This window comes from Ranitomeya variabilis, chromosome 8 (genome assembly GCF_051348905.1).
Source record: "Ranitomeya variabilis isolate aRanVar5 chromosome 8, aRanVar5.hap1, whole genome shotgun sequence".
Taxonomy (NCBI): Eukaryota; Metazoa; Chordata; class Amphibia; order Anura; family Dendrobatidae; genus Ranitomeya; species Ranitomeya variabilis.
The window spans coordinates 4,792,473-4,807,173 of NC_135239.1; the positions used below are offsets into that span (position 1 = coordinate 4,792,473).

At 49.1% G+C, this 14,701-nt stretch overlaps 1 protein-coding gene across 3 annotated transcripts in view; it reads right to left on the reverse strand.

Annotated features, from left to right (window-relative positions):
- The window catches only part of SLC6A9 (solute carrier family 6 member 9), a 319,069-nt gene that overhangs the window by 253,697 nt on the left and 50,671 nt on the right, over window positions 1–14,701 (reverse strand). For 2 of the 3 annotated variants that reach the window (XM_077276148.1, XM_077276149.1), the window contains exon 2: window positions 11,051–11,171. In XM_077276148.1, coding sequence (XP_077132263.1) covers window positions 11,051–11,080 — 30 coding nt within the window. In that variant the 5' untranslated portion in view covers window positions 11,081–11,171. Of the gene's footprint in view, window positions 1–5,293; window positions 5,432–11,050; window positions 11,172–14,701 lie in introns of those variants that run through there. The other variant, XM_077276151.1, reaches the window with a different exon arrangement.

Below are 14,701 nucleotides of genomic sequence, written 5' to 3' on the forward strand. Positions count from 1 at the left end.
ATCTGCAATACAGAGCGTGCAGGGTAATTATACCGGACCCCGACATCTGCAATACAGAGCGTGCAGAGTAATTATACCGGACCCCCGACATCTGCAATACAGAGCGTGCAGAGTAATTATACCGGACCCCCGACATCTGCAATACAGAGCCTGCAGAGTAATTATACCGGACCCCCGACATCTGCAATACAGAGCGCGCAGAGCAATTATACCGGACCCCCGACATCTGCAATACAGAGCGCGCAGGGTAATTATACCGGACCCCCGACATCTGCACAGAGCGTGCAGAGTAATTATACCGGACCCCCGACATCTGCAATACAGAGCGTGCAGAGTAATTATACCAGACCCCCAACATCTGCAATACAGAGCGTGCAGGGTAATTATACCGGACCCCGACATCTGCAATACAGAGCGTGCAGGGTAATTATACCGGACCCCGACATCTGCAATACAGAGCGTGCAGGGTAATTATACCGGACCCCCGACATCTGCAATACAGAGCGTGCAGAGTAATTATACCAGACCCCCGACATCTGCAATACAGAGCGTGCAGAGCAATTATACCAGACCCCCGACATCTGCAATACAGAGCGTGCAGAGTAATTATACCGGACCCCCGACATCTGCAATACAGAGCGTGCAGAGTAATTATACCGGACCCCGACATCTGCAATACAGAGCGTGCAGAGTAATTATACCGGACCCCCGACATCTGCAATACAGAGCGTGCAGAGCAATTATACCAGACCCCCGACATCTGCAATACAGAGCGTGCAGAGTAATTATACCGGACCCCCGACATCTGCAATACAGAGCGTGCAGAGTAATTATACCGGACCCCGACATCTGCAATACAGAGCGTGCAGGGTAATTATACCGGACCCCGACATCTGCAATACAGAGCGTGCAGAGTAATTATACCGGACCCCGACATCTGCAATACAGAGCGCGCAGAGTAATTATACCGGACCCCGACATCTGTAATACAGAGCGCGCAGAGTAATTATACCGGACCCCCGACATCTGCAATACAGAGCGTGCAGAGTAATTATACCAGACCCCCGACATCTGCAATACAGAGCGCGCAGGGTAATTATACCGTACCCCCGACATCTGCAATACAGAGCGTGCAGAGTAATTATACCAGACCCCCGACATCTGCAATACAGAGCGTGCAGGGTAATTATACCGGACCCCGACATCTGCAATACAGAGCGTGCAGGGTAATTATACCGGACCCCCGACATCTGCAATACAGAGAGTGCAGAGTAATTATACCGGACCCCCGACATCTGCAATACAGAGCGTGCAGGGTAATTATACCGGACCCCGACATCTGCAATACAGAGCGCGCAGGGTAATTACACCGGACCCCTGACATCTGCAATACAGAGAGTGCAGAGTAATTATACCGGACCCCCGACATCTGCAATACAGAGCGTGCAGGGTAATTATACCGGACCCCGACATCTGCAATACAGAGCGTGCAGAGTAATTATACCAGACCCCCGACATCTGCAATACACAGCGTGCAGAGTAATTATACCGGACCCCCGACACCTGCAATACAGAGCGTGCAGGGTAATTATACCGGACCCCCGACATCTGCAATACAGAGCGCGCAGAGTAATTATACCGGACCTCCGACATCTGCAATACAGAGCGCGCAGAGCAATTATACCGGACCCCCGACATCTGCAATACAGAGCGTGCAGGGTAATTATACCGGACCCCGACATCTGCAATACAGAGCGTGCAGGGTAATTATACCAGACCTCCGACATCTGCAATACAGAGCGTGCAGAGCAATTATACCGGACCCCGACATCTGCAATACAGAGCGTGCAGGGTAATTATACCAGACCCCCGACATCTGCAATACAGAGCATGCAGGGTAATTATACCGGACCCCGACATCTGCAATACAGAGCGCGCAGAGTAATTATACCGGACCCCCGACATCTGCAATACAGAGCGTGCAGAGTAATTATACCGGACCTCCGACATCTGCAATACAGAGCGCGCAGAGCAATTATACCGGACCCCCGACATCTGCAATACAGAGCGTGCAGGGTAATTATACCGGACCCCGACATCTGCAATACAGAGCGTGCAGGGTAATTATACCAGACCCCCGACATCTGCAATACAGAGCGTGCAGAGTAATTATACCAGACCCCGACATCTGCAATACAGAGCGTGCAGAGTAATTATACCAGACCCCCGACATCTGCAATACAGAGCATGCAGAGCAATTATACCGGACCCCCGACATCTGCAATACAGAGCGTGCAGGGTAATTATACCAGACCCCCGACATCTGCAATACAGAGCATGCAGAGTAATTATACCGGACCCCGACATCTGCAATACAGAGCATGCAGGGTAATTATACCGGACCCCGACATCTGCAATACAGAGCGTGCAGAGTAATTATACCGGACCCCCGACATCTGCAATACAGAGCGTGCAGAGTAATTATACCGGACCCCGACATCTGCAATACACAGCGTGCAGAGTAATTATACCAGACCCCCGACATCTGCAATACAGAGCGTGCAGAGTAATTATACCGGACCCCGACATCTGCAATACAGAGCGTGCAGAGTAATTATACCGGACCCCCGACACCTGCAATACAGAGTGTGCAGGGTAATTATACCGGACCCCCGACACCTGCAATACAGAGCGTGCAGGGTAATTATACCGGACCCCGACATCTGCAATACAGAGCGTGCAGGGTAATTATACCGGACCCCGACATCTGCAATACACAGCGTGCAGAGTAATTATACCAGACCCCCGACATCTGCAATACAGAGCGTGCAGAGCAATTATACCGGACCCCCGACATCTGCAATACAGAGCGTGCAGGGTAATTATACCGGACCCCCGACATCTGCAATACAGAGAGTGCAGAGTAATTATACCGGACCCCCGACATCTGCAATACAGAGCGTGCAGGGCAATTATACCGGACCCCCGACATCTGCAATACAGAGCGTGCAGGGTAATTATACCAGACCCCCGACATCTGCAATACAGAGAGTGCAGAGTAATTATACCGGACCCCCGACATCTGCAATACAGAGCGTGCAGGGCAATTATACCGGACCCCCGACATCTGCAATACAGAGCGTGCAGGGTAATTATACCGGACCCCCGACATCTGCAATACAGAGTGTGCAGAGTAATTATACCGGACCCCCGACATCTGCAATACAGAGAATGCAGGGTAATTATACCGGACCCCCGACATCTGCAATACAGAGCGTGCAGGATAATTATACCGGACCCCCGACATCTGCAATACAGAGCGTGCAGAGTAATTATACCGGACCCCCGACATCTGCAATACAGAGCGCGCAGAGCAATTATACCGGACCCCCGACATCTGCAATACAGAGCGCGCAGGGTAATTATACCGGACCCCCGACATCTGCACAGAGCGTGCAGAGTAATTATACCGGACCCCCGACATCTGCAATACAGAGCGTGCAGAGTAATTATACCAGACCCCCAACATCTGCAATACAGAGCGTGCAGGGTAATTATACCGGACCCCGACATCTGCAATACAGAGCGTGCAGGATAATTATACCGGACCCCCGACATCTGCAATACAGAGCGTGCAGGGTAATTATACCGGACCCCCGACATCTGCAATACAGAGCGTGCAGAGTAATTATACCGGACCCCGACATCTGCAATACAGAGCGCGCAGGGTAATTATACCGGACCCCGACATCTGCAATACAGAGCGTGCAGGGCAATTATACCGGACCCCCGACATCTGCAATACAGAGCGTGCAGAGTAATTATACCGGACCCCGACATCTGCAATACAGAGCGTGCAGAGTAATTATACCGGACCCCGACATCTGCAATACAGAGCGTGCAGGGTAATTATACCGGACCCCCGACACCTGCAATACAGAGCGCGCAGGGTAATTATACCGGACCCCGACATCTGCAATACAGAGCGTGCAGGGTAATTATACCGGACCCCCGACATCTGCAATACAGAGCGTGCAGGATAATTATACCGGACCCCCGACATCTGCAATACAGAGCGTGCAGAGTAATTATACCGGACCCCCGACATCTGCAATACAGAGCGCGCAGAGCAATTATACCAGACCCCCGACACCTGCAATACAGAGCGTGCAGGGTAATTATACCGGACCCCCGACATCTGCAATACAGAGCGCGCAGGGTAATTATACCGGACCCCCGACATCTGCAATACAGAGCGTGTAGAGTAATTATACCGGACCCCCGACATCTGCAATACAGAGCGCGCAGGGTAATTATACCGGACCCCCGACATCTGCAATACAGAGCGTGCAGAGTAATTATACCGGACCCCGACATCTGCAATACAGAGCGTGCACAGTAATTATACCGGACCCCCGACATCTGCACAGAGCGTGCAGAGTAATTATACCGGACCCCGACATCTGCAATACAGAGAGTGCAGAGTAATTATACCGGACCCCCGACATCTGCACAGAGCGTGCAGAGTAATTATACCGGACCCCGACATCTGCAATACAGAGAGTGCAGAGTAATTATACCGGACCCCCGACATCTGCACAGAGGGGTCCTCAGCACTTGGGTACGAGCTCCTCCTCTTCCATTCTCACCCGTGAGTTATCCGCATTGCTCGTGCCTCAGCGTTAGTGATGGGCGAGTGTGCTCGTTACTCGGGTTTTCTGAGCATGCTCGGGTGGTCTCCGAGTATCTGGGGCGTGCTCGGAGATTATGTTTGTGTCCCCGCAGCTCCATGATCTGCAGCTGTTGGACAGCCTGAACACGTGGGGATTCCCTACCAACAGGCAATATCTGCATGTGCTCAGGCTGTCTAGCAGCCGCAAATCATGGAGCTACGGGGGACACAAACATAATCCCCGAGCACGCCCCAGAGACCACCCGAGCATGCTCAGAAAACCCAAGCAGCGAGCACACTCGCTCATCACCACTCGGCGTCCATGTAACGGTATGTGGGCGGCAAAGCAGCAGAAAAACAGAACAAAACCGCTCGATCTCCTCAGAATAATGGGCCGTTTCCCGCCGGCGCTCGTGTGGTCGATGGCGCCACTTTCCCATCAGCCCCAACATTTTGAGCAGAGAGTAACCATAACAAGGCGTGCACAGCGGCCATCGCCCCCGCCACGTGCGCTCCTCAGTGCGGGCCACGTGCGCTCCTCAGTGCGGGCCACGTGCGCTCCTCAGTGCGGGCCACGTGCGCTCCTCAGTGCGGGCCCCGGCCATCCCGGATTCTGCTCACCTGACTCCAGTTCTGTGAGATCTGAACCGATACTGGGGGAGAAAGAGGTGATAGGATCCATTAATGTGTCCACAGTGCAGGCCGGGCCCCAATACTGGCCCCACAGGATGAGGCTCCTCATAGGAGCACTAACTGTCTCCCACAGCAACCAGGGCTCAGCTTTCATTATAGCCAACCAGGGCCCAGCTTTCATTATAGCCAACCAGGGCTCAGCTTTCATTATAGCCAACCAGGGCCCAGCTTTCATTATAGCCAACCAGGGCCCAGCTTTCATTATAGCCAACCAGGGCTCATCTTTCATTATAGCCAACCAGGGCCCAGCTTTCATTATAGCCAACCAGGGCTCAGCTTTCATTATAGCCAACCAGGGCCCAGCTTTCATTATAGCCAATCAGGGCTCAGCTTTCACTTTACCTCAGCAGCTTAAGTGCTGAGGGAGTGATCTCCTTCCTCCGCTGAGGCGGGCGGTGACAACGCTCGGAGGCGTTGATGTTAGGTGTCGCGGTTGTCACGGCCCCTGGAGATTTTCTCCATTTTCCACTACATTGAACACAGAGGTGAGTGGAGTCATAACAACAACTGGTCCAGCAGAAAGCAAAGCACAGAAAATCACCCAGTCCAGAAGGGGTTAAAGGTGAGATCCTGGATGTCCAGGCATACTACTCCCATCATCCACTGACATGATGCTCCATACTGTTCTATCATCTGCTAATATTATATACACACACCTCTCTATCCCTCTCCTTTTAGGGAGTGTTAGGATAGAAGGGACAGTCGACGGTGAGCGGGGGCGCCACTGCGCGGGTCTAGGGTGCCAACCTCCGCTGTCGGGTAGGGTGTTAATAAGTGATAGGCGATTAGGGATAGGCACCTCCCTAGGTCTTCTTCTATTTTAGTGCTAACTTTCTATGGTGATGGTTTTGTGTGCACTATGTTTTAATAAATACACTAATGGTATTTTTTAGTATTTTTGGGGTTTTTCTGTGAAATGTATACTGTATAATGGCCACACAGTGCTCCATACTGTATAATGGCTCCATGTGATGCTCCATACTGTATAATGGCCTCACATGATGCTCCATACTGTATAATGGCCCCACATGATGCTCCATACTGTATAATGGCCTCACATGATGCTCTATACTGTATAATGGCCACACAGTGCTCCATACTGTATAATGGCTCCATGTGATGCTCCATACTGTATAATGGCCTCACATGATGCTCCATACTGTATAATGGCCCCACATGATGCTCCATACTGTATAATGGCCTCACATGATGCTCAATACTGTATAATGGCCACACATGATGCTCCATACTGTACAATGGCCTCACATGATGCTCCATACTGTATAATGGCCCCACATGATGCTCCATACTGTATAATGGCCCCACATGATGCTCCATACTGTATAATGGCCTCACATGATGCTCAATACTGTATAATGGCCACACATGATACTCCATACTGTAGAATGGCCTCACATGGTGCTCCATACCATATAATGGCCCCACATGATGCTCCATACTGTATAATGGCCTCACATGATGCTCAATACTGTATAATGGCCACACAGTGCTCCATACTGTATAATGGCCACACATGATGCTCCATACTGTATAATGGCCACACATGATGCTCCATACTGTATAATGGCCACACAGTGCTCCATACTGTATAATGGCCACACATGATGCTCCATACTGTATAATGGCCACACATGATGCTCCATACTGTATAATGGCCCCACATGATGCTCCATACTGTATAATGGCCTCACATGATGCTCCATACTGTATAATGGCCCCACATGATGCTCCATACTGTATAATGGCCACACGATGCTCCATACTGTATAATAACCACACATGATGCTCCATACTGTATAATAACCACACATGATGCTCCATACTGTATAATGGCCACACATGATGCTCCATACTGTATAATGACCACACATGATGCTCCATACTGTATAATGGCCACACATGATGCTCCATACTGTATAATGGCCACACATGATGCTCCATACTGTATAATGGCCCCACATGATGCTCCATACTGTATAATGGCCTCACATGATGCTCAATACTGTATAATGGCCACACAGTGCTCCATACTGTATAATGGCCTCACATGATTCTCCATACTGTATAATAACCACACATGATGCTCCATCTATATATATAATTGTCTAAGGGTTTTTCTGTCTGTCTGTCTGTCTGTCCCGTTTATTCATTTGCTGATTGGTCGAGGCCGCCAGGCCTCGACCAATCAGCAACGGGCACAGCATGGCGACGATGATGTCATAAAGGTTGCCTCGACCAATCAGCGACGGGCACAGTCTGCCGAGAATTCGCCTCGACCAATCAGCGACGGGCACAGTATCGACGTAGATGTCATAATGGTTGCCATGGCGACGATGATGTCATAAAGGTTGCCTCGACCAATCAGCGACAGGCACAGTCTGCCGCGAATTCTGGAATCATCATTGTCCATATACTACGGGGACATGCATATTCTAGAATACCCGATGCGTTAGAATCGGGCCACAATCTAGTACTGTATAATGACTGCACATGATGCTCCATACTGTATAATGGCCCCACATAATTATTATGATCTTATTGTGATCATAGAATGGTTATGGGTAATTAACCCCTTACTCAGGGAATGTTTGATCTTCAGCCGACTATCAGTGATTTATGACCCCCAATATTCAGGATATTTCTGCTTCATGATATCAGCTACTATACGTCTGATCCTCTGATGCCTGTGCAGTGGGTCACGGCTTCTGGGGCCGGCACACTTGTTTTTTTACTTTTGTATTCTTTTTATTATTGGGGCTCAGTTCTTGGTGTTCCTGGTATCAGTGCCGGTATCGGCGTTAGATCTGGGCCTTCCTTTGCCCGAAGCTGAGATATACTTTTTGTTAATCTTGCTCTGCAGCTAACACGAAACGACTTTGTAACGATATCGCTAGCGATCCGTGACGTTGCAGCGTCCTGGCTAGCGATATCGTTTAGTTTGACACGCAGCAGCGATCAGGATCCTGCTGTGATGTCGCTGGTCGCTGAATAAAGTCCAGAACTTTATTTGGTCGTCCGATCGCCGTGTATCGTCGTGTTTGAAAGCAAAAGCAACGATACCAGCGATGTTTTACACTGGTAACCAGGGTAAACATCGGGTTACCAAGCGCAGGGCCGCGCTTAGTAACCCGATGTTTACCCTGGTTACCAGCGTAAAAGTAAAAAAACCAAACAGTACATACTCACCTGCGCGTCCCCCAGCGTCTGCTTCCTGACACTGACTGAGCGCCGGCCCTAAAGTGAAAGTGAAAGCACAGCGGTGACGTCACCGCTGTGCTGTTAGGGCCGGAGCTCAGTCAGTGTCAGGAAGCAGACGCTGGGGGACGCGCAGGTGAGCATGTACTGTTTGTTTTTTTTACTTTTATGCTGGTAACCAGGGTAAACATCGGGTTACTAAGCGCGGCCCTGCGCTTAGCAACCCGATGTTTACCCTGGTTACCCGGGGACCTCGGCATCGTTGGTCGCTGGAGAGCGGTCTGTGTGACAGCTCCCCAGCGATCAAACAGCGACGCTGCAGCGATCGGCATCGTTGTCGCTATCGCTGCAGCGTCGCTTCGTGTGAAGGTACCTTAATGCCATGGCCACGACAATGTGACCACATAGGACACCCTCAGTATAAGCACCTGAAAAATAATCGCACCAGCCACTCCATCCTATCAGCATCCTTACACTTATAGATCAGTGATCCACTAGATTACCAGTGCTCTGTATACAAAGACGTGTCCTCTACCTGCCCCCATTACCTTCTATCCTGGTGCACTAAGTGTGACTGCTGCATTCATGGCATGTGGTAAATCGAGTAATAGAACGGGAAGGGTTAATCGTATTATTATTGTTCCTGCATTTTTGCAACTGCCTTTCTCCTGCCAAGAGACGCAGATATGGTGTAGAAATTTTACTGGATGTGTGCACATACCCTTACAGGCCAAATGCCCCTTCAGGATTCACAGGAAACGTCCTAAATGTCAGATCTGTCCTGCGAGGCAGAGATAGAAGCAAATCAGCCGCATCATCTCTGGACACCGGGACTGTGTCCCAACCATGAATGACTAGAGAAGTGAAGTCAGCAGGTCGTGTGCGCGCCCAGGGTGCGGCCACCTCTGACTTATCACCCAACTCTGCACTTCTGTGAATTAGGAGGGGGATCTGCTGCAAATGATAAGGAGGGAACCCAGCAAATCCTTCTTTGCTCCACGGCACGTGGAGGAAACCTGAGCTCTGCTTACTACGGGCGAGCAATCCAAGTATATTTACTACAGGGCGAGGAAGGCTCATTCACGGGGCGATTACAGGGCGTTATTAGCAAACAGAAAGTGCAAAAGATGAGCGCCACTGCCAGCACTATATGCTATATGTACTACCAACTCCACCACTACTACTACGTCCATTACCACTACTACTATCACCTCAACCACTACTACTACCACCTCAACCACTAATACTACTACCGCACCACTACTACTACCACCTCAACCACTACTACTACTACCGCACCACTACTACCAACTCCACCACTACTACTACCACCTCAACCACTACTACTTTGTCCATCACCACTACTGCGTCCATCACCACTACTACCATCTCCTCCACTACTAACAACTTCACCACTACTACTACCACCTCAACCACTTCTACTACGTCCATCACCACTACTACTATCACCTCAACCACTACTACCACCTCAACCACTAATACTACTACCGCACCACTACTACTACCACCTCAACCACTAATACTACTACCGCACCACTACTACTACCACCTCAACCACTACTACTACGTCCATCACCACTACTACTATCACCTCAACCACTAATACTACTACCGCACCACTACTACTACCACCTCAACCACTAATACTACTACCGCACCACTACTACTACCACCTCAACCACTAATACTACTACCGCACCACTACTACTACCACCTCAACCACTACTACTACGTCCATCACCACTACTACTATCACCTCAACCACTAATACTACTACCGCACCACTACTACTACCACCTCAACCACTACTACTACGTCCATCACCACTACTACTATCACCTCAACCACTAATACTACTACCGCACCACTACTACTACCACCTCAACCACTAATACTACTACCGCACCACTACTACTACCACCTCAACCACTACTACTACGTCCATCACCACTACTACCAACTCCACCACTACTACTACTACCACCCCAACCACTACGTCCACCACCACCTCCACCACTAACAACTCCACCACTACTACTACTACATCCACTACCACCAACTCCACCACTAATACCGCACCACTACTACTACCACTTCAACTACTACGTCCATCACTACTACCATCTCCACCACTAATACTACTTCCACCAGTACCATCTCCACCACTACTACCACCAGTACCACTACTATCTCCACCACTACTACCACCAGTACCACTACTATCTCCACCACTACTACTACCTGCACCACTATCACCTACTGTGCAATACTGTGAAATCTGCATCTGACAGATGTGATGGACGACAGAAATACTGCAGCTCAAGACCAAGCAAAACTAAAACTGTGTGATCCCCTCGTACGTGACGAGTATACAGTGCTGCAACACATGTCAGCGCCATCTATAAGACAGGATGACATATGGCATCCAGAACAAGCACTCCATCTTACCAACATGCCGTCAGCACACTTTTCTGTCATGTTCTTCGGGTGAAGATTGCCACGACTCCAGTGATTAGTTTGTGCTCGTAAAAGTCGCAGCCGTCTGTTTTCATGCACAAAATTCTCTGAGCTGAAAGAAAATCAAACAAAACAGAGGATTTACGAAGAGAAAATAACGTAATAAAGGAACGGCAGGTCGATACAGTGTTTTCTCCCCTAGTCACAAATCAGAAAGCCGCTCACCACAGAAGTGGCCCCGGAAACTATCTGCAGGCGGCAGCCCCAGGTAAAAGTACGCAGTTCACAACTTTGCGTTTCACGGTTTTAAAAATCTCTGCTTCCTGGTGGTGAATAGGATTCTTGATTAAATCCTGCTCTCAAGCGGAGACCTAGTTACAATTAATATTCCCGAGGGGCCACATGAGAGACCGTGACTGAGGGCCGAACCAATCAGCTGAAATGAATTCAGCTCAACATTAATATCAACATATAATTATTAATATAATAATTATAATTAATACTCAATATTGAGCAGAATTAAGTATGACGACATTACCCTATATACCGTTTGAACCCAAATACAGCCTTTTCTATATATCATATGAGCCCCACACAGCCCCCCCCCCCCCGATGTCCAACAAATGAGGGCCACACAGCCCCCCGATGTCCCGTACATGAGGGCCACACAGCCCCCTGATGTCCCGTACATGAGGGCCACACAGCCCCCCGATGTCCAGTACATGAGGGCCACACACCCCCCGATGTCCCGTACATGAGGGCCACACAGCCCCCCGATGTCCCGTACATGAGGGCCACATAGCCCCCCCGATGTCCAGCAAATGAGGGCCACACAGCCCCCCGATGTCCCGCACATGAGGGCCACACAGCCCCATGATGTCCCGCACATGAGGGCCACACAGCCCCCCGATGTCCCGTACATGAGGGCCACACAGCCCCCCGATGTCCAGTACATGAGGGCCACACAGCCCCCCGATGTCCCTTACATGAGGGCCACACAGCTGTTGTGAATTCTGTTTGTGGGCTCCCTCTGGTGGTTACTGGTGGGACTGGCTGACTTCTGTCTTGTATTTCCAGTGCACCTGTTCCCATCAGGAAATGGGAGTTTCCTATATAACCTGGCTTCTCAGTCATTCTAGTGCCGGCTATCAATGTTACCAGAGTCCCTCTGTTGCTTGCTACCTGCTCCTAAGTCTGCTGAGTCAGCTAAGTTGGATCATTTGTATTTTTGTGTTTGTTTTGTCCAGCGTGCATTTATATGAATCTTGCTGTTGGAAGCTCTAGTGAACTGAAATGACCACTCCGGTGTCATGAGTTGATATCGGAGTTAAGGGAATTTCAGGATGGTATTTTGTAGGGTTTTGAGTTGACCGCGAAGTCCTCTTTTGTATTTTCTGCTATCTAGTTAGTGGGCCTCTCTTTGCTGAACCTGTATTCATACTGCGTACGTGTTTTCCTCTCAACTAACCGTCATTATATGTTGGGGGCTACTATCACTTTTGGGGTTTCCCTGGAGGCAAGCCAGGTCTGTGTTTTCCTCTATTAGGGGTAGCTAGATCTCCGGCTGGTGCGAGACATCTAGGGATAACACGCAGGTACGTTCCCCGGCTATTGTTAGTTGTGCGTTAGGTTCAGCATCGCGGTCAGCTTAGATTCCATCTTCCTAGAGCTAGTCCTGATTTTGACTATGTCCCTGCCATTGGGAATCATGACAGTATAGCCGGCCATAAATGTGTTAAAAGTATTGGCTGAAGAAAGAGAGAAAGGAAGTTCCTGACACCATTTTTTTTTTTTTTTTTTGCTCTGAAGTTTTGTCTAGCCATAATTGCAGTCTGCTGCTTTCCTCTCTTCTTAATCCCTGAATGGCTCAGGTTTCAGCTGTTGAGAAATGGATATCCAGAGTTTAGCTTCAAGTCTGAATAATCTTGCTTCTAAGGTGCAAAATATACAAGACTTTGTCATACATGCCTCTATGTCTGAACCTAAAATTCCTATACCAGAGTTTTTTTCTGGAGATAGATCTCGTTTTTTGAATTTCAAGCACAATTGTAAATTATATCTTTCTCTGAGATCTCACTCCGCTGGAAACCCCGCTCAGCAGGTTAAGATTGTTATTTCCTTATTGCGGGGTGACCCCCAGAATTGGGCATTTGCATTGGCACCAGGGGATCCTGCGCTGCTCAATGTGGATGCGTTTTTTCTGGGCGCTGGGGTTGCTCTATGAGGAACCGAATTTGGAGATTCAGGCTGAGAAAGCCTTGATGGCCCTCTCTCAAGGGCATGATGAAGCTGAAATATATTGTCAAAAATTTCGAAAATGGTCTGTGCTTACTCAGTGGAATGAGTGCGCCCTGGCGGCGAATTTCAGAGAGGGTCTCTCTGACGCCGTTAAAGATGTCATGGTGGGGTTTCCTACGCCCACAGGTCTGAACGAGTCCATGACAATGGCTATTCAGATTGACCGGCGTTTACGGGAGCGCAAACCTGTGCACCATTTGGCGGTGTCCTCTGAGCAGGCACCGGAGAATATGCAATGTGATAGAATTCTGTCCAGAAGCGAACGGCAGAATTACAGGCGTAAAAATGGGTTGTGCTTCTATTGTGGTGATTCTGCTCATGTTATATCAGCATGCTCTAAACGCACAAAAAAGGTTGATAAATCTTTTGCAATTGGCACTTTGCAGTCTAAGTTTATTTTGTCTGTGACTTTGATTTGTTCGTTATCTTCTATTACTGTGGATGCCTATGTGGATTCTGGCGCCTCCCTGGGTCTTATGGATTGGTCCTTTGCCAGGCGTTGTGGGTTCAGTCTAGAGCCTCTGGAAGTCCCTATCCCTTTGAAGGGTATTGACTCTACACCACTGGCTAGGAATAAACCACAATACTGGACACAAGTGACTATGTGTATGACTCCAGACCATCAGGAGGTGATTCGCTTCCTTGTGTTGTATAACTTGCATGATGTCTTAGTGCTTGGATTGCCATGGTTACAAACTCATAACCCAGTCCTTGACTGGAAAACAGTGTCTGTGGTAAGCTGGGGATGTCAGGGGGCTCATGGGGAGGTACCTTTGGGTTCCATTGCTTCATCTACTTCCTCTGAGGTTCCGGCATTTTTGTCTGACTACTGTGATGTTTTTGAGGAGCCTAAACTTAGTTCTCTCCCTCCTCACAGGGATTGCGATTGTGCTATAGATTTGATTCCTGGCAGCAAATTTCCTAAGGGTCGCTTGTTCAATTTGTCAATGCCTGAACATGCTGCTATGCGAGAGTATATTAAGGAGTCCTTGGAAAGGGGACATATCCGTCCATCCTCGTCTCCTTTGGGAGCAGGTTTTTTTTTGTGGGTAAAAAAGATGGTTCCCTGAGGCCTTGTATTGATTATCGGCTGTTGAATAAGATTACAGTCAAATATCAGTATCCTTTGCCACTATTGACCGATTTGTTTGCTCGTATTAAAGGGGCAAGGTGGTTCTCTAAGATTGATCTTCGGGGTGCGTATAATTTGGTGCGGATTAAGCAGGGAGATGAGTGGAAAACTGCATTTAATACGCCCGAGGGCCATTTTGAGTATTTGGTAATGCCTTTTGGTCTTGCTAATGCCCCTTCAGTCTTTCAGTCCTTTATGCACAATATTTTCCG